General features: G+C 39.2%; 1 protein-coding gene across 1 annotated transcript in view; it reads left to right on the top strand.

Annotated features, from left to right (window-relative positions):
* taf1b (TATA box binding protein (Tbp)-associated factor, RNA polymerase I, B) overlaps window positions 1–21,302 on the top strand; it is a 77,610-nt gene that overhangs the window by 42,075 nt on the left and 14,233 nt on the right. The window contains exons 5-8 of the mRNA XM_080192143.1: window positions 604–699; window positions 7,976–8,117; window positions 9,439–9,601; window positions 15,617–15,716. Of these exons, the coding sequence (XP_080048269.1) occupies window positions 604–699; window positions 7,976–8,117; window positions 9,439–9,601; window positions 15,617–15,716 (501 nt within the window). The remainder of the gene's footprint in view (window positions 1–603; window positions 700–7,975; window positions 8,118–9,438; window positions 9,602–15,616; window positions 15,717–21,302) is intronic.

The raw sequence follows: 21,302 nt of genomic DNA on the forward strand, positions 1-21,302 counted from the left end.
AGTTTTTACTTTCTTTGTTTCAGTTGTTACAGGCCATATCTGTTCCATAACACTTCAGTGTATAAGGAAAGTCCATTGAACATCTTGAGTTTGATTCTTAGTCTGTGCTTAGTTATGTAATTGCAAACATGCTACACTGGTTCTGTGATCCTCAGTTAGGCAAAGAAATGAAGTCAGCCTTTTTTTTGACTAGAATCCAGTGATCCCTGCTGGAAAATGTTTGTGTGCAGATTGGGCTGAGCTGCCATGTCGCCCATAGTTAAATAATCTGTCTAAATTTGTATATGAAAGGGCATTAAGGTAAGCTACCAAAGGTTGACCTGTATCTAGTTATACATGCCAATTCTCTTATCTTTGCAATGCATCGCTAGTAAATTTTCTAGAATAGTTCAGGGTAATTTGTCTCTGATTTTCATGGTTTCCTTCCTTTCCGAGTTTCTGCTATGAATCTTTCCTGATTATAGTGAGATTGTGATCTCAGATGTTATGGGAACATGCATTCTATCCTTCACAGTGCAGTGCAATTGAACACCACCAGTACATTGTCACTGAACCACTTCCTGAATTGCAGCATAATAGATTATGTCTTTTTTCTTTTCTCAGGATGAAATTCTGTGCAATATTTGGCGACATTACTTGCAAAAAAGCCAGAATGCCTACACGATCAAACCAATTGGTCCCCTTAATAGAAAACGAACGGTAAGTCTGATCAAAGAAGAAATATTGGCAGTTGCAAATTTGAGTAAGAAAACCTTTTCTGTATTTTTGTAATGAATAGGAGCTGCTTCATCCCAAATTTGTTTGGGAGTATATGACTCTTGTTGTACTTAGAAATTAGAAATATAAAATTGGAGTGGCAGGTTGACCCTATTCATTCATGTTGGTGTTTATCTTCCACACAAGCAGTCATCATGTTCCCGTATGACTGGCTTGTTCCCATAACTCTTTTATTTTCTTTCCCTCAACCATTTATCTAATCTATTCTTAGATCTTGACATTGCCTCAGCTTCAGTCATAGTTCCAGTACTGCAAACTATAGTCTCTCAATCCTCAATGTAAAAAAGTTTGTCTGTCCTGAATCTCTTGCATTTAATGCTATCTTTATATTTCCTTATTCTCAATTCCACAATCACTGAAAACAGTCTGTTTTGATCTAACATAGCCCATTCTTTCATAATTTTAAATGCCAGTATTGAATCACTCCTTGCTTTTCCCTTTTCTGGTGAAATCGTTTCATTAGAATTTTCAAATTGTGTTTCGAATTTGCATTTCCACATAATGGGTAGCATCCTAGAAAGTCTCCACTGTTTTATTGTCCCACCTTCTTGTCTACATTATCGTGTCCATTAAAGGCATATCTGAACTTTATTCAGTGAGGTGTCTTTGAATTGACTTAAAATAGTCATGGTGCTGTGACAATGATGGCTGCTGGAGATCAGATGACCAGGGCAGTGTATTCAAGAACTGACTCACTGGGCAGGGATTTTGTAACCTTGCTCATCCCAAAATTGCAAAATCCCACCCAAGGTCAACCAATCTTTCCATGATCCACCCTTCACCTGCTCTGATTCCCGTGGCGGACGGGACGGTACAATTCCGGCACTACCTCACAAGAACAAAATGATGCATTCCAGGATGATGACACCTATCCGTTTCAGGAGATGATGTTCTGGATTAAACATCATCTGTGATGGTGGTAGAGATCGACTTGTGCCTGGCAATAGCATTGACCCAAGAGCAACCAATATATTTTTTTTCCTTCTGATGGACTCTCTTTTTCACCTTCTGTCATACCTTTTTCCATCCCCTTCCTAACTGATTGTCTCTGGTCAGCAGCAAGGACTTCCCATACATCAACTCTTCCTCTGGTCAGTTTGAGGTCTTGTTTGCAGACATCTTTGATTTGTATATGTGGGCAACTTGTTGGTCCCATGTCGACAGCAAGCTTGGCAATCCGGAAAAGTGTCAATTCAACTTATTTTAATGACCATAAGAAGGCTTTCCTAAATTGTATGGGTCTCTTGAAAGAAAGAAAGGCAGACAAACATTGTCATAACCTATCAAGATGGATGCCTCAAATCAATGGAACAGTATCCCTGAAACAAAACAAGATGTAGCTGATCAATCCAAGAACACTACCATATTTGGTAAAGAATCCATAATTGTGAGGAATCATGGTAGAACAGCTATATTTGCTCTTTTGAATCTTATGATTTATGGCAGAAAATATAGAATATAGAAGTCAAAATGTGATGGTGAATCCATATAAACCTTAGTAGGCAGTGTAAGGGAGTTTCAGAAGAAGCAGTAACATCTATGCCTCAGACAAATTCAAAGGATGTGATGTCGTAAGGTCTTCAAGGCTGTTCTTTTAGGGTTCATGAAAATAGTAAACTTCTCTATCTCCTGGTAATAAGATTATGGGGAACTCATTTTGTGACCTGTATAAAACCCATCACTGTGTGAAAAACCTGCAAACAACTTTGGCATATGAACTTGCCTAAACTGCACTTCAGGTGAGAAGAAGACCTCACATTAGGTCTGCAACTTTAATCTTCAAATTACATCAGACAAGTGAGGTATAAACATTCCTTTTTTCCCTTTTATAACTTGTAGAAGTGCACAATTCTTTGCAACTGACCTTCCTTGAGTGTGTTTGTGTGTATGTGATCATATGAGTGGATGCCATTGCGTTCGATTTCTGGATGAGTGTTTAAATAAAAGATCGTCTTTCTTAATTTAAACACGTGAAAAGCTTGCTGCTGGTTATTCAATCATCCACACATTCGGGTTAAAATGCACATACTCGTCGTCCTCTCAAACATTCACTGATTATGGTCAGTTGGGAAGAGAACAGGGATTTCAGCAATTCTCTTTCACCCTGTCCATGATAATATGGAGTTCAAACTGTGCATAAGCATCCTACCAAGGTTTATATAGACTCTCAATTACATTTTAATTAAGGTAAAAGCAAAATATTGCAGATGCTAGTATCTGAAACAAAAACAGAAAATGCTGGAAAATCTCAGCACGTCTGACAGCATCTATGGAGAGAGAATCAAGCTAAAGTTTCAAGTCTGGATGACCCTTGAAGCATTGGCTCCAATCTCTCTGCAGATGCTGTCAAATCTGCTGATATTTTCCAGCATTTTCTGTCTTTACTACATTTTGACTTCTGTATTCTATATGTTTTTTCCATAAATCATTATAATCCATTAGATGTATTTATTTTTATTAATTTATGGGATGCATGCGTCGCTGGCAAAGACAGCATTGAATGCCTATCGTTAATTGACTAAGAGAAGGTGGATTGCCATCTTTAGACACTGCAGTCTGTGTGCTGTGTTCTGTTAGGTAGGGTGTTGCTGGATTTTGACACCGTGATAATGAAAGAAGGTTGATATATTTGCAAGTCAAGATGGTATGCAGAACTTGGCTGGCAACATGGAGGTGTTGCTGTGTGCCTGCTGTTCTTGGTCTTTGAGATAATGAAGGTCATGGATTTGGGAGATGCTATCAAAGGAGTCTTGGTGAGTTGCTGCATCTTGTCAACTCCCATTAGAAGCAATTTTTTTCTTGAATCAAATGCAGCAAGTCATATTTACTGACATTAAATTCCATCTGCCACTTTTGCCAATTTTCTTGTTAAAATCTGCTTGCAGCTTCACTTTGGCTGTTGTCACTATATTGTAATTAGTATGATCTTCAAATTTGGTCAATGCAACCTCAAGCCCTACACCTGCATCATTCATGCCCACAGCAATAAAACCCTGTGGGACACTACTATCCACTTCTAAACACACTGAGAATCTGCTCGTATCATCCACTCTGTTTGCTTTCACTGTATAATTTTTGCATAATGTAAGTTGTCCCATCACAATTTTGACCAGTTTGGTTTGGTATATGGCAAAAATATTAATATTTAGATTTGCTGTGTTCCTTTTATATCTGAAAACAGTGCAATAAAAAATTCAATATCCCCCCCCTTTTAAAAATTATTTAGAGGAAGACTATTCCACCGTATCTATCATGGACTTTTCTTCCAATGAGCACCTGACTATCTTCACATTAACTGACATGCTGTTTATCCAGTTTTTGGAAGTTTCCTGTAATATAAGAGAGTGCACTAAATAGATTCTTCCTTTAGCAAGGAGCTGAAACAATTCCTTGTATGATAAGTCATTCGATATTGAAAAAAAAACTCACAAAAGGGATTATTATGTATGCTGCTTTTGTGCGTATGCAGGAATACAAATGGAGCTGAGTAAAATATCTGGTGGAGCACACTACACTCTAATATGTGTATCCATTTCTTGTTTTGGTTACATGCATGTCTTTACATGTTTGAACATGAATCAAATAAAATCCCTCCCATTCAGAAACCTTGCAGGAGGTTGAATCCAATAAGTGTGCTTTTTCCCCTCTGAAATCAAGTACCTACAATGAACGCTACAGAGGCATAAGATAGCCATTTAAAAATAAAGCTGTGGCTATAGAAACTGATGATGCCAACAGGGCACTTTTTCTTCAGTGCTTGGAATCTTGAATGTAATATGCTTTACTCATTGTTTTTCCACAAGGACCAGAATAGAGTTAATTGATTAGATTGAATTCATGGAAGTTTTAAATTTAAAAATGAAAGATTTTCCAGATTTGCTTTAAGGCTGAAGCAACGTGTTTGTTGTATTTTTTGTTTAAACATTGCATTTCGCCTCTGGTGTGCTTGTACTTAATTCCTATTTTTATAAAATTTATTTGGTGAATACTGATAAATCTTGAGCAGTAGGTTAATTTTTTGCCTGTTCAAGTCACCCAAAAATATCAGAAGAAAGTGAGCAACTTTTCCTTCATGCACAATGTTTAAAAAAAAAATCTTCTGTTTGCAGTGCAAGGCGAAACATTGAATGGGGAAAGTGACATATCCAGACTACGCTTGCTTCATTTTCTGCACATCAGGCACGCCCCATTAGGAGTTTACTATCCTTCCTGTCTGATTTTCCTTTGTGCTGAGCTGAAACAACTCTTTTTAAATGCAGTTGCTAGAAAGAAATCAGAGTATTGTGTAAATGAGTAGACAGTCCTATAAGTGAAATGCCTGTGCTTTGCCTCTACAACGACTATTCTTGAGCCAGCAGCTATATGAACATGAGTATTTTGACACTCACTGTCACTTCATTCATTTCTTTCTCCTGTGTGGCATTTACTACCTGTTCATTAGCAAGTGTCCAAAGATATGCGGGTTAGGTTGATTGGCCATGCTAAAATTGCACCTTAGTGTCCTGAGAGGCATAGGTTAGAGGGATTAGCAGGTAAAAGATGTAGGGATATGGGGGTAGGGCCTGAGTGGGATTGTGGTCGGTGCAGACTCAGTGGGCCGAATGGCCTTTTTCTACACTGTAGGGTTTCTATGATCTCTATGAACTGAGCAGTCTCGCCACTTAACAGCTTTGGAGCTTTAACACTTTGCATCACTTTGATCCCCCTAAACTAACAGAGTAAGGTATAACACAATGATCCTTGAAGTTCCTTCTCATTGCGAATCATTGCAGTACAAAGTTACGTTCTTCACAGAATCAGAGAATCACAGAATTGTTACAGTGCTGAAGGAGGCTGTGGGTTGACCTGATAGAGGTGTATAAGGTGATGAGAGGTACTGATTGAGTGAATTTTCAGAGGCTTTTTTCCAGGGCTGAAATGGTTGCCACAAGAGGACACAGGTTTAGGGTGCTGGGGAATAGGTACAGAGGAGATGTCAGGGTAAGTATTTGTCTCAGGGGACGGTGGGTCCATGGAATCGGCTGCCAGCAGTGGTGGTGGAGGCGGATTCAATAGGGTCTTTTAAGACACTTTTGGATAAGTACATGGAACTTAGAGGGTTATAGGTATGCCTAGTAGGTAGAGACATGCTCGGCGCAACTTATGGGCTGAAGGGTCTGTTTGTGCTGTAGTTTTTCTATGTTTCTATGAGGCAGATTGTTTGTCCCATTGTGTCTCCATTAGCTCTCCAAATGAGGAACATGACTTAGTGCCATTTCCATGACTTTAACTGTGCCCTGTATGTTTTTTCTATTCAAGTAACCATCCAGTGCCCCCTTGAATGCCTCAGTTGAACCTGCCTCCACCACACTTCCAGGCAGTGCATTCCAGACCCAAACCACTCGATGTGTGAAAAAAGATTTCTTGTATCATATTTGTGTTTTTACAAATCATGCTAAATCTGTGTCTTCTCATTCTTGATCCTTTTACGAGTGAGGATAGTTTCTTCCTATGTATTTGGTCCAGCTCCCTCATGTCAAATCTCCTCTTGACTTCCTTTTCTCTAAGGAGAACAGTCCCAAAGTCTCCAAGCTGTCCTCAACTGAAGTTTCTCATCCCTGAAACCATTCTTGGGAACGTCTTCTGCACTCTCTCCAATGTGTTCACATCCTTCCTTTTCTATGGCATCCAGAACTGTACACAGTATTCCAACTGAGATTTAACTACTATTTTGTATGAGTTTAGCATTACCTCCTATGTGTCTATAAATAAAGTAAGAAGTCTCACAACACCAGGTTAAAGTCCAACAGGTTTATTTGGTAACAAATACCACTAGCTTTTGGAGCGCTGCTCCTTTGTCAGGTGAGTGGTGAGTGGTGAGTTCTGATCACATAAATAAAGCCCAGAATACTATATGCTTTATTAACTGCTCTCTCCACCTGTCTTGCCAATATTGATAATCTATGCACATATATACCCAGGTCCCTCTGCTCCTACAGCCTTTTAAGAATGTTATCCCTTATGTTGTGTTGTCTGTCCATGTTCTTCCTTTTCTCTCACTTCTCCATATTGAACTTCATCTGCCACCGATCTGTCCACTCTACTAACTTGTCCATGTCCTTTTGAAGTTCTACACTCTTCTTCACCACCGTTGTTAAGTTGTAGTTTTGTTGTCTATAACCATTGTTAACTATTAAAGAAAATTACCAAAATGATACAGATTTAGTACAGTAGTAATTAACAGCAGTTGTATACAATTAGTGGTTTAATTTAATTGTGTGTATAAATGTACGTATATACATAAGAATATGTTGAGTACTCAAAATTTAATGAAGGCGATGCAAAAAACAGACCTACTGAAATATGCTTCTGGCATATTAAGACTATTGTGGTGCCAATGAATTTGCATTTCTTTAAAAGAATTCAGGTTCAATTTATTTGGATGTTTGTGGTTATTTTAATTGCCTTTTAGACACCAGGAAGTCTGTGCAAGTGAACAGTGGGTGTGGATTCCTTTAAACTGATTTTCATTTTGAACTGAATGTAAATTGAGGCAGAGCCTTGTAAACTGTTGGGTATTATTAACACAATGGTGTATCTGTGCGAAGATGCCATCTTGCTGTTAGCAGGATAATTGATCATTCCAGTATTTTCATTCCCCAAGTTCACAGTAACTCACTATTTCTGAAAATGGCAATAATCTGAGGTTTTAATGGCACATAATGTTTCTTCTCTACAGACTTATGATGCACTTATATTGTCAAATTGGCCATCAATAGCAGTTCTGTCACTGACGCTGAGCCAAGTAATACAAGTGTGACTCTGCAAAGGCAAGAGGAAGTTCATATTGCAGATAGTTAGGCTTTGGTACCTCCTTTAATGGCACCAAGATCACAACTTTCTCAGTCAGTGGCGAGTGTTGTTGCTCTGCAGCTGATTGCAAAATCCAGCTTAGTATCTTTGTGACATTAAATAAAGGTGAGTTGGGGAACAGAATTATATGGAACAATATAATGAAATTAAATAAATGAAACCAATAAGGTCTTTTTACAAAGCACATATAGTTGTGTGCTTTCATTTTTTTTTTAAAAAACAAGTCTTATTAATTGCACAGAGTAAGGTCCCAATATGAAGTTTTTTTCAGAGACTTAATTTTCTTTTGTCCCCACCTGACCACTTTGCAAATGCTAGTGTTTAATGAACGCACATATTAATACAGATTTCAGAGAACAGTTCTGGTTCATCAGGATTGGAGACCAGCTCAGATTTATCATTCGTTGGTGGATGGTCTTCGTTCTCTGGCAATGATCCTGAAAGTCAAGACAATAGCATTCACTTATCCAAGGATGCAGTACTATCAGGTATGAGACTTTGTCCATATTTAATATTTTACTGTTTCTGTGCATTCACTTTAGTTGAGGGCCTTTTGTTATTTCTCTTGATTTCCTGTCACATGATCACAAACTTTTTCTGATATATTTATTCTCTTACCTTCCACTTCTCATCCCATGCTCCCAGTCACATACTTTGGGATCACATTTCTATCAGTGCCACAAGTAGGCTTACATTAACACTGAAATGAAGTTACTGTGAAAATCCCCTAATTGCCACACTCCGGTGCCTGTTCAGGTACACAGAGGGAGAATTTAGCTTAGCCACTGCATCTAACCAGCATATCTTTTGGACTGTGGGAGTCACCTGGAGGAAATCCACACAGACACAGTGAGAACGTGCAGACTTTGCGCAGACAGTCACTTGAGCTGGGAATGGAACCCAGGTCTTTGGCACTGTGAGGCAGCAGTGCTAATCACTGTGCCATTGTGCTGTTGAGGTGTCGTCTTCATTTTTGTTAATATGTGCACACTGTAGTTTGTGTGGATAGATCAGTTTTAACAGACGTCTGTTTGGCACTGGTTTCCATGGTAGATTTACTGATGGTACAAGAACCCAAGTGCAAATTTGTATGATAGTATCCAGTAAAAAAATTAACATCTAATGGTAAGTTGATTCTGGGATATGGTATACGAATGCAACCTAGTTCAATATTTGTTTCTGTAGTTAATGGAAACAGCAAATTCTACTGTGTGCAAGAGCGTCCTGAAGTCAGTTTTGAGTTATGCATAAATGTTAATGTATTGTTCAGTTATAAACTATTTTAAGGGAGAAACCTCTTTGAAGGGCAGTCCAAGAGAGTTGCAGGCCTGTGCATCGAGCACATTATACCAGACTGGTGCATACTATTTCACATCCATAATCTTCTGCACAGTCGATTCTTAATCTTTAATCTGGATATTAGGACACATGGAAAAATAACTTTGAATTCCCCTTAATTCTTCATGGTTAATATTTTGTGTAATGGACTGAAGCCTGGAAATAGTTCAGATGTTTTCTATCATTGTGGGATTATAATGTTTGTTTGAATTGGACATGGCAGAAGCATTTTGTTTGCATTACAGTATATTATCTCATATTCAAAATATCAATGTGACGGTGCAACATGTTGAAGCATAGTATGGTAGATGAAGGTGATGATTTGTTTTTTGAACTATGCTACTCCTAAATTCAGCTGTAATACTGAAATAAAGAATTTTTCCAAGAAGATAGTAAAAGGGGAATGTCTCATGGCCTATAAGGAAATGGAAGGATAACGTATAAATACTGTGAAACATTTCTTTTGTTAAGATGATGAAGTAACATCTATACGATCGGGTTCTATTGATGGCCATCTATATCTACATGCTGTTGGCCGCAAAGGATTACCGATGTCAATGCCTTTGACATTGGCATTCTGCTACTTGGCACTGCTGTGGCTTCGAGAATCAATTACTCTTGCAGACCTCCTACGGTAAGACAGTGGCATTCACTTCTCAATTTTTTATATTGTATTTTGTTTAGTGTATTGACATTAACTGCTACATGTTAAAAGTAAAGTGTTCATGTTGATTTTTCTTTCTTAGTAAATGAATGGATGTTTTGTGGTATTATTCGCTATAAATCAGACAATACCCTTTTTAAGGACTGAGGTGTTTCATCATGCAATGTACAATATATCATTCTATGACTGAATTGCAGTTGTGTCTTCGCTGACTTGCACCCTCCCTAAGCTCAGTCTCATCCAAACATTTGTTAACTTTTTCATAACTTGCATCAAATTCCATACTCCCCTGGCCTTTGTGCTCACTGATCTAAATTGTCTTCTAATTGAGCAATATTTTAATCTTACAACTATCTTTCAAATTCTCCCATGGTTGTGCCCCTCTGTAACTCTCTAACTACCTACAAGCCTCCAAGATCTCTGTGGGAAAATGGAGTTGAGCATTATCTCAGATCAGTCATGATCTCATTAAATGGCAGAGCAGTCTTGATGGCCAAATAGCGTACTCCTGCTCTTATGTCTTATGGTCTCTGATGCTACATATTTCTGAGTCTAAAACTACTCCTTACCTGCATATTCCTTGACTATTCAAATCAGTTGTCATTACCATTTCCAGAGTTGATGTTGACTAACTTTCTCCAGTTCCAGTTGTCTAATCCTATCACTGGTCAATTGAAATCACTTATAGCAATTATATTCAATATCTCGTACGTGTATTCCAGATAAAATCCTGCAACAGATCCCGAGTGTTTTTCTTTAACTTGATCTCTATTGTTTCACTTCATCTGCACCTGATTCAAATTTACCTATCACTGTTAAGATTGGATGTGATGAAGGTTCTCCACCAAAATGTTGGGCCATCATTTTTTCTTCTTGGTAACTGTTGACCTGCAGTGTTTCTCAAACGTGGTCTGATGTCATTTCAGTTATGTCTTTTAAATAGAAATACTTTGCAATTTTATCCTCTCTGTCCCTGCATTGTAGCCTTTATCCATGTAAGCTTAATTGCAAATCTGTATTATTTTTAGCTATACCTCCCTGTTGTCCATGATATCATAGCCCTCCTTGCAGGCATGGACTTCTCAATTTGTATTTTACTCTTTGCCATCATTTAACATGCCCTCCTTTACTCTAACACTTAGCTTTTGTATTTTTCCTATTGCCATCATTCTGGATTTTAGACTTTGCTTGGTATTCCACGGGCTTAATATTTTCAATCCTCTCCTACAATCCGATGCACCTTCCCTGCAACCTGGTCAATGAAGCAACACGCACTTGACCAGCTTTACTTTAGCTAAAAGATTACACAGATTCAGCAAACTAAAACCTTTGCACAAAGAGCTATCATGAAATTGCCAACTTTACACTTTAGTGCATCCCTTGCCCATACTTTTCCCATATTGCTCGTTTTCAGAGATCACCCAATTTATGTTGTTTATGCTGGCTGCAGTATGAATCAAAGAGGGCTGTATACTCTCTTGGCCAGCCTCCTATCTTCCACACGTCATAAATTTCAACTCATTACTAACTCTGCTAGCTGTATCCTAATTCACACCAAGTTCTTCATCAGCCTGTGCTAATGAGCCTACATAGGTTCCCAATCCAGAACCACCTTGAATTTTAAGCTTCTCATCCCTGTATTCCTCCATAGCCTAGATCTGGCTTAACTCTCTAATGTACTCCAGCCCTATAACCCTCTGAATACTCTGCCTTTCTCCAATTATTGCCTTGTGTAAATCCCCATTTTTATTTGGCCCACCATTTCCAACAGTGTCTTTAGTTGCTTTGGTTCTAAGTTTTTGGAATTCTCTGCCTAAATGTCACTATCTCCTCAAAGCTGCTATCTATAACCTACCTCTTTGATGTCTCGAACTAGGTGTCACCATTTAAAAATAATGGGTCACTCATTTAAAACTGAGAAGGGGGTGAAATGTTTTCTCTTGTAGTGTTGTCTTTAGAACTCGCTTCCTGTGGGGCTGGTGGAATCAGAGTCTTTGAATGTTTTAAGGCAGAGGTGAATAGATTTGTGGTAAGCAAGGAGGTGAAAGGTTACCGGGGATCTGTGATATGGATATTTGAGGTTACTATCAGGTCAACTATGATCCTGTTAAATGATGGAGCAGGTGTGAGGAGCCAATTGGCCAACTCCTGCTTCTTGTTCATATGTTCATCTGTCCTCATATCTCCTTGTGTAGCTTGGTGTCATATTTTGTTGGGTAACATTCCTATGAAACACCTTCGGTATGTTTTAAAATGTTAAAGATGTAATAAGAACATAAGAACTAGGAGCAGGAATAGGCCATCTGGCCCCTTGAGCCTGCTCCGCCATTCAATAAGTTCATGGCTGATCTTATTGTGGACTTAGCTCCACTTACCCTCTCACTCGCCATAACCCTTAATTCCTTTACTGTTCAAAAACTTATCAATCCTTGCCTTAAAAACATTCAGTGAGATAGCCTCAACTGTTTCACTGGGCAGGGAATTCCACAGATTCACAACTCTTTGTGTGAAGAAGTTCCTCCTCAACTCAGTCCTAAATCTGCTTCCCCTTATTTTGAGGCTATGCCCCTAGTTCTAGTTTCACCAACCAGTGGAAACAACTTCCCTGCTTCTATCTTATCTAGTTCCTTCATGATCTTATATGTTTCTATAAGATTTCCCTTCATTTTTCTGAATTCTGATGAATTTCCAGTCTACTCAGTCTCTTCTCATAAGCCAACTCTGTCATCTCCGGAATCAACCTAGTGAATATGCCCTACCCCTTCCAGTGCCAGTATATCTTTTCTCAAGTAAGAAGACCAAAATTGTACATAGTACTCCAGGTTTGGCCTCACCAGCACCATACTCACAGCTGCAACATAACCTCACTGTTTTTAAACACCATCCTGTAGCAATGAAGGACCAAATTCCATTTGCCTTCTTAATTATCTGCTGCACCTGCAAAACAACCTCTTGAGATTCTTGCACATGGACATGCAGGTCCCTCTGCACAACGGTATGCTGCAATTTTTTACCACTTAAATAATCCATTTTGCTGTTATTCCACCAAAATGGATGACCTCACATTTACCAACATTGTACTCTATCTGCCAGACCCTCGCCTGCTCACTTAGACTATCTATATCCCTTTGCAGACTTTCAGTGTCCTGTGCGCACTTTACTCTTCCACCCATCTTAGCGTCATCTGCGAATTTTGACACACTACACTTGGTCCCCAACTCCAAATCATCTATGTAAATGATAAATAATTGCGGTCCCAACATTGACCCCTGAGGCACACCACTAGTCACTGATCGCCAACCAGAAAAACACCCATTTACCCCCACTCTTTGCTTTCTGTTAGTTAACTTATCCTCTATCCATATTAATACCTTTATCTTATGTAGCAGTCTTTGATGCAGCACCTTGTCAAATGCCTTCTGGAAATCCAGATACACCAATCCACAGGTTCCCATTGTCCACTGCACATGTAATGTTCTCAAAGAATTCCACCAAATTAGTTAAGCATGATCTTCCCTTCATGAACCCATGCTGTGTCTTACCAATGGAACAATTTATATCCAGATGTCTCGCTATTTCTTCCTTGATGATAGATACAAGCATTTTCCCTACTACAGAAATTAAGATAACCGTCCTATAGTTACCTGCCTTTTGTCTACCTACTTTTTCAAACAATGCCATCACCTTTGCTGTTTTCCAATCTGTGGGAACCACCCCAAAGTCCAGCAAATTTTGGTAAATTACCACTAGTGCATTTGCTATTTCTCCTGCCATCTCTTTTAGTACGCTGGGATACATTGCATCAGGACCAAGAGACTTGTCTACCTTTAGCTCCATTAACTTGCCCAACACTACCTCTTTTGTGATAGTTTCTAGGTTCTCACCTGCCTTAGCCTTCGTGTCATCAACTTTTGGCATGATATTTGTGTCTTCCAGTGTGAAGACCAACACAGAATACCTGTTCAATGTCTCAGCCATTTTCTCATTTCCAGTTATTACATTCCCTTTCTTATCCTCTAAAGGACCAGTGTTTACTTTAGCCACTTTTTTTTGTTTTATATATTTGTAGAAACTTTTGCTATCTGTTTTTATATTCTGAGATGCTTTACTCTCATAATCCATCTTACTTTTCTTTATAGCTTTTTTCATGGCTTTCTGTTGACCTTCAAAGATTTCCCAATGCTCTAAGTTCTCATTAATCTTTGCCACTTTGTATGCATTTTCTTTCCACTTGATACTCTCCTTTATTTCTTTAGATATCCATGGCTGATTATCTCTTTTTCTACAGTCCTTCCTTATCCCTGGTATATACTTTTGCTGAGCATTGTGAAAGATCACTTTGAAAGTCCCCCACTGTTCCTTAATTGTCCCACCATAAGGTTTTTGCTTCCAGTCTACCTTAGCCAACTCTTCCCTCATCCCTTTACAGTCTCCTTCATTTAAGCACAATACACTGGTATTGGATTTTACCTTCTCACGCTTCATCTGTATTTTAAATTCAACATACTGTGATCGCTTCTTCCAAGAGGATCCCTACTTTAAGATGATTAATTATTGCCATCTCATTACACAGGACCAGATCTAGGATAGCTCGCTGCCTTGTTGGTTCCATTACATACTATTCAAGGAAGCTATCGTGGATCATTCTATGAACTCCTCCTCAAGGCTGCCTTGACTGACCTGTTTTGACCAATTGATATGTAGATTAAAATCCTCCATGATAATTGCTGTACTATTTTTACATGCATCAGTTATTTCTTTGTTTATTTCTCGCCCCACCAGGATGTCATTTTTTGGTGGCCGATGGCTTATGCCTATCGGTGTCTTTTTCTCCTTACTATTTCTAATTTCCACCCAAATGGATTCAGCCTCTTTTCCATAGAACCTATATCATCTCTCACTACTGCCCTGATATCATCCTTAAATATCAGAGCTACATCACCTCCCTTACTTTCCTGTTGGTCCCTCCGAACAGTCTGATACCCCTGGATGTTCAGCTCCCAGTCGTGACCATCCTGCAATCATGTCTCTGTAATGGCCACCAAATCATACTCATTTGCAATGATTTGTGCTGTCAAGTCATGTACCTTATTTTGAATGCTATGAGCATTCAGATAAAGTGCCCTTGTGCTAGTTTTTGTACCTTTTTGAATTCTAACACTTCCATAATAAAGTCTCCTGAATTCTCCTTCCTTTTAACTTTTTTCATGATTTTTGATTGTAGTTGGAACCTTCTCCCCACATTTTATCCTTGCTCCCTCCTTCTCGGACTCCTTCTTGTAAATGCAGGCTATTGTTATTTATCATCTTTACTGTAACATTTCCTTGAGTATCTCATTCTTCTTCCCTGTGGTGAACACTTGATTATATCCTGGTCTTCTACCCAATTAGCCTTTTAGTTATTGATGTCCTCATTTCACATTGCTAAGATTTACATTTTGAACAAGTCCAGATTTTTGCTCTTTATCTTGGATTTTGTGATTGGGCTTATGCAGCTTTGAATCTCTACTCTCATGGTTTCCTGATGTGTGAACTTAAGAGTAATTGGGCTGGCCGGCTGATGTCAGCTCTGGTTGTCACCAATTATGGTGTATTATGCTAATTTTTAGAGAGAAAACTTTTCTCTTGAAGGAAGGGATTGGGGAAGTTCTGACTATCTTTTTATAAGCTTGGAGCCTTGTAGCTGTGTTGCTTTTATTTCTTTCCCTTTCCCTACATTTCTCTCTATTGGTTTTGATTCAACTGTGCAAACTGCATTCTTGATGGTGTATTATTGTTCTGATTGTTAAAAAACTAATTTTTAACAATCAAGTCTAAGCACTTTCCAACTCTAGGCTGCTAGATGACATGAACTTATTGTCATCTTTTTAAATTTGACCAACCTTTTAAATGAAATAAATAATTGTTAGGTAACGCAACTATATTCTGTAGACTAATTTAACCACTAACCTTTTTAAAAATATGTACGTAATTTGTTTGAAATAGGTTTGTTTCAGAACAACATGTGCCATATTTGAACACCTTCCAGTATTTTCCTGAAGAGATGAAATTATATGGGCCTGATATCCGTATTTTTCAAGTACAGGTAAATACTTACATTTGAACTAAATCTTTACATCTTCCTATCTAAAAAAAATTATCATTTAATGCTAATGATTGAAAGTGCAACTGTCCTCCTTGGATAAGAGGAGACTCAATAAATATGTTTAAAATCACGAGGGGTTGTCTTGTTCTTGCAAATGATATTTTACAGCTTTACACATCTAACTCCAAGTTAAACAGCCAAATCACTGCATTGTATGTTAGGTGGATTGCCTTGAATCCTGTTGCAAATTTTCAGAGGCCACATTCATTCACAATGTGCTGAAAACTCTTGACCTTGGTGAGCACAGTCACATTGATGGACTGTTCTTGAAATTCCATTTGTGGAGGAACGGTGATGTCCTTGCATGGAGCAGACAGTTCCTGTTGAATGTAGACCACTGTTTTCGAGGGAGGCTGAACCCTGGAGGTTCTACCGTCAGATTACTTATCCTATTTTTATTTGTGTCAATCCAGAGGTTGCACCATTTCCCCTTTCTGTCAAAACCCGGATCGCTCTGAACATTTGCAGAGTTCCAGAAAGATTTGTGAATCAGATTCAGGATTTTGCCTTTCTTTGCATGTCAAGATCTGAAACAAGACTAGGAGCTTTTCTACAGGCATTGATTTCTATGTACCACTGATATTCCACATCATTGTATTGAAAACAGTGGCCCAATCTTTAATGTGACTGCTTTCAGCCTCCATAGGGGAGCAGAGTTTTTTTTTTCATTCATTCAAGAGACAAGGGCTTCACTGGCTAGGCCAGCATTTATTGTCCATCCTTAATTGCTCTTGAACTGGCTTGGTGAGCTGCCTTCTTGGACCGAGCAGACCAAGTGGTGTAGGGACACACACAGCTGTTAGCAAGGAAACTTCAGGATTTTGACCCGGCAACAGTGAAAGAATGATAATACATTTCCAAGTCAGGATGATGTGTAGCTTGGAGGGGAACTTCCAGATGGTGGTGTTCCCATGTTCCTGCTGCCCTTGACCTTCTAGGTGTAGATGCCATGGATTTGGGAGGTGCTTGCTAAGGAGACTTGGTGAGTTCTTGCAGTGTACCTTGTAGATGGTACACTGCTGCCACTGTGCATTGATGATGGAGGGAGTGAATGTTTGAAGTTGGGGTGCCAGTCAAGTGTGTTGCTTTGGCCTTGGTGGTGTCAAGTTTTCTTGAGTGTTGTTGGAGCTGCACTCATCTAGGCAAGTGGAGAGATTCCATCACACTCCTGGCTAGTACCTTGTAGATGATGGACAGTCCTTGGGGAGCCAGGAGGTGAGTTACTTGCCACAGGACTCCTAGTCTCTGACCTGCTCTTATAGCTGCTACATTTATATGCCTGATCCAGTTCAGTTTCTGGTCAATGATAACCCCCAAGATGTTGATAGTGGGGTAGTAAATGATGGCAATGCTATTGGATGTCAAGGGTGATGGTCGCTGCCTGGCACTATTTGTATGGTGTGAATGTTACTTATTCCGACCGAAGCCTGGATATTGTACTCCTCTGCTGAAGAATACAGAGAACAAGATTGGCAGCACTTAGGCTGTATGCAGTGGTTTCCCAGCTAGTTTCTAAACAATTTTTATTCTAGTCTTGGTCTTTTCTATGACCCTTCTTGGGTGTTCACAGTGATGAGGCTACAGTAGAGGATGGATAGGCCTGTGGAGAGATTCCATCACTTTATATTTATATAATCTCTCTCCACAGATGCTGTCAGACCTGCTGCGATTTTCCAGCATTTTCTGTGTTTGTTCCTTGTGGAACTTGTTTGGTCTCCAAGTGAAACCCAGCATCTTCAATTGTTAAACATTGAAGAAGACACATGTACTTTAGCCTGACTGACACTAAGAAGGTCTGGTAGCTTACAACAGAATTCCATGTCACCACAAAGTGTCATGTGCGATGTATGGTTGATGAATAGAACACTTGTCTTGAACGTGCGCTGGCCGCCACTTTCAGTGTGGCGTAACTGTGAGTACTTGACCAACACAGTTCCTACCAGGTCTGAAACCAGCTTGCTCCATAGGGAGGTTTGGCTCCACCAGTGCAGATAGCCCCTAGCCAGGGGCTGCACAGTGGTTAGCACTGCTGCCTCACAGCGCCAGGGACCTGGGTTTGATTCCTGGCTTGGGTCATTGTGTGGAGGCTGCACATTCTCCCCATGACTGCATAGGTTTCCACCATGTGCTCCATTTTCCTCCCACAGTCTGAAAGATGTGCTGGTCAGGTGCATTGGTCATGCTAAATTCTCCATCAATGTACCTGAACAGGCGCCAGAGTGCGGTGACTCGGAGATTTTCGCAGTAACTTCATTGCAGTGTTAATGTAAGCCTACTTGTGACACTAATGAAATTAACTTTAAATTTGTAAGAGGGGCAAAGCAGAGATATGGACCAGTAACTAGTTGAGTTAGCAGCAGATTTCCCTGACTTGTGGATGGAGATGACTTTAGCATCTGTACAGACTGATGGGATGACATCTGTTCCATCTGTAATTCTGTGGATGTTTTTAAAGAAAGAAACCAACTAGTCATGTTCATTAGGTCCCAAGTTCTCCAGGAATTCAGGATAGTTACCAGTGATGAAGGACCTGGACAGAGTAGTTGGGAGAAACCATTTTTATTGGTGGAAGGATTGACAACTTGAGACATCAATTTAAAGTGATGATCTGAAGAAAATATTTTTTATGCAGCAAATGTAATCTCTGCCTGAGAATGTGGTGGAGGCAGGTTCAGTCAAGGCATTTGGAGGAAATGCAGTTGTTTTCTGAAAAGGAAGAATGTCCAGGATTATGGGGTGAAGGTGGGGAATGGCACTAGGTGAATTGTTCATTTGGAGAGCTGGTATAGAAGCAATGGGCCAAATGGTCTTCTCCCTGTTCTGTAACAAGACTGTCATTCTGAATTGAGGCCTTCAGAAGAGAATTGAATAATTATCTAAAGTGCAGGACAACAGGAAAAGACAAGGAATTGGAACTAAGTGTAAAGAGCTCTCTCTTGTTCATGCCAGCTGTCTACATGATGGTCAAATGGCCAATTTCCATGCTGTCACCATTCTGTGATGCAATACTACAAGGGTGTTGCTAGCTAAGTAGTACCTTGTTTACAAATCCAGCTCTGAGCAACTTGTTGCACCGTCTTGTGATCTTGTCTCATATTCTCACCATGGGAAAGTGTAGGGTTTCATTTTCCTTGTTTTGTTTTTGCATGTGATTAAGTAGAAGATTTGTTCTCACTGATCTGAGCAGTGTGACATTTATACACAGACAAAGATAATGGTGTGGTGTAATGTTTGCATGCTGAAAGTACATCAAATACATAAGAACATAAGAAATAGGAGCAGGAGTAGGCCATCTAGCCCTTCGAGCCTGCCCCGCCATTCAATAAGATCATGGCTGATCTGTCGTGGCTCAGTTAAATACAGAAATGAAAATCAAAAGTCTTAGATCTTGGATGACAATTGTTGAAGCATTTAGAATTGAGCTTTTGTAGAAAAATGTTTCATAAAAATGAATGATATTGAAATATCTTAAATATCTTTTCTTTTCCTGATTCTCTCTCTTTTGTCACTTCCCTCCTTGCTGCTCCATTTGTTCGCTTCTCTTTCAATGTCCCTTTCTTGAGTCTATACTCAAGGAGGGTTCAGAAAAGAAGATGGGGAAATAGAAGACTTGGGGAGGTAAATGGCGAACTGTCAGGCAGGAAAGTGGAAGAATGAGAGAGTTGGGCAGGGATGTGGAAGAGTGAATGGGAGAGCCAGGGAGGGAAGTGGGGAGTGGGAGAGTTGGGCAGGGAAGTGGGAGAGTTGGCTGGGGAAGTATCAAGAGAGAAAGAGTCGGCCAGAGGGAGAAAAAGTTAGCCTGTGGAGAGAATTGGTCTGTGAGAGAGGTGGCTAGCAGGTGCAAAATAGAATTCGGATGAATGGGGATCAACATTTATACGAGATTGACTAATACTTGAGTTTTTATCACTGAGTAGTTAGAGTGGTTATTTATTTGGGTGGTTTGAAATATAGTCTTCAAAAAGACCACAATGATTTCTAAGTTTTGGCAATTTATGTTGCACTGACATAAATTGCTCTTCCTGTTTTTTTTCTCCCTTATTCCATGGCATTCTTTCTCTCCAATCATGTATGCCAATCTTGAGATGATTCAAAGAGCGGTTACATCCTTTATTCAATGACTTAATTCATTATCAATGAAAAGTTTTTTTGAAAATCCCAAGATTTTATTTATTCTTTTAAATGTACTTTAAAATCTTACAGAATGTTAACAATAGTGAGATTAAACATCAACTATTATTTCCCTGAATGGCTTGAGGGATCATTAAAACACATCCTGTTTGTTTAATTTTCTACGCAGAGATTTTTCTATAGGTCAGAAAAGAATCTCAGAATTTGCCACATTTTCATTCTAGAGACTGTTTTTGACGTATGAGGAGTACTTTCATCGCACACAGTTGAAAAACTTTTTCAGACATTGCTCTGAAGCATTTAAAATAAAACCTAATATGTAAATATAGATATGCAGATTGGATTATTGCCAGAACAGTACACAGTATGTTTGTAAGACTGTTTTCTTTTGGACTTTTCTATGCATTTATCCGAACAGCTAAACAGGAAAGTCTCGACCATATCTGTGCTAGCCTTAGCTGCAACATCAGTTAAAATTGTGCAATTGAAATTGAGGTTAGAGAGCAAGAAATTTGCCTTTTGCTCCTGTTGCTGATTTCAATTCCATGATCCCAGTCCGAAATGCTTGTATGTAACTTTTGACTGGTTAGGCGCATTGGCCGAGTTAAATTCTTCCTCAGTGAGTCTGGACAGGTGCTGGAGTGTAGTGATTAGGGGATTTTCACAGTAACTTCATTGCAGTGTTAATGTAAGCTGACTTGGACACTAATACAATAGAAAAAATTTACAACAGGTTCAAGTGTCCATGTGATATATTTACCTTCATTCTGCCTCTACAATAAAATATCCAGTATCTCTCATACAAATAATGGCACCCTGCAAGATACTACAGGGCATTTGACACTTGTAAATCTGTATCTCAATCTCAGCAAGGAGTCAATACTCTAGATAGTGAAGGGAAGAAATTAGTGTGGAAGAAGAAGTGATCTTATAGGTGTAAGTATGAATCTTGTTTTTATTCGATCAATTTTTGTGGTTTTGAAATGAGATGTAGGCTTGAATTTTACCATCCCACCGGCCATGGGAATCAGAATGGGCAAGGGGCAGACCGTGCAATCCCTCAGGCAGGATTTTACGATTTTGGGATGAATGTGGCCATAATATTCCGCCCATAGTATTTTTTTTACTCCTGGCTGTTTCTTGAATATATATGAATATCATAGTGTGTTTCACGAAAACTACTTTCTTCAAAACTTCTTCCCTATTGTCAAATCCTCTGATTTTGTGCACCTTTCTTCTGCCTGTTGATTTTTTTTTTGTTTATGGGGGAGGGGTGGGAAGCAGTAAGAAGAAGCAGGAATGGGTTGACTCCGAACAGATAGAATGGTATCTGATTACGTTGATTAAGCATAGTAATATTACTATTTATCAGATATATAATTGTGGCACCAGTTT

The sequence above is a fragment of the Carcharhinus amblyrhynchos genome, chromosome 7 (genome assembly GCF_965287045.1).
Source record: "Carcharhinus amblyrhynchos chromosome 7, sCarAmb.v2.hapA, whole genome shotgun sequence".
Lineage (NCBI taxonomy): Eukaryota > Metazoa > Chordata > Chondrichthyes > Carcharhiniformes > Carcharhinidae > Carcharhinus > Carcharhinus amblyrhynchos.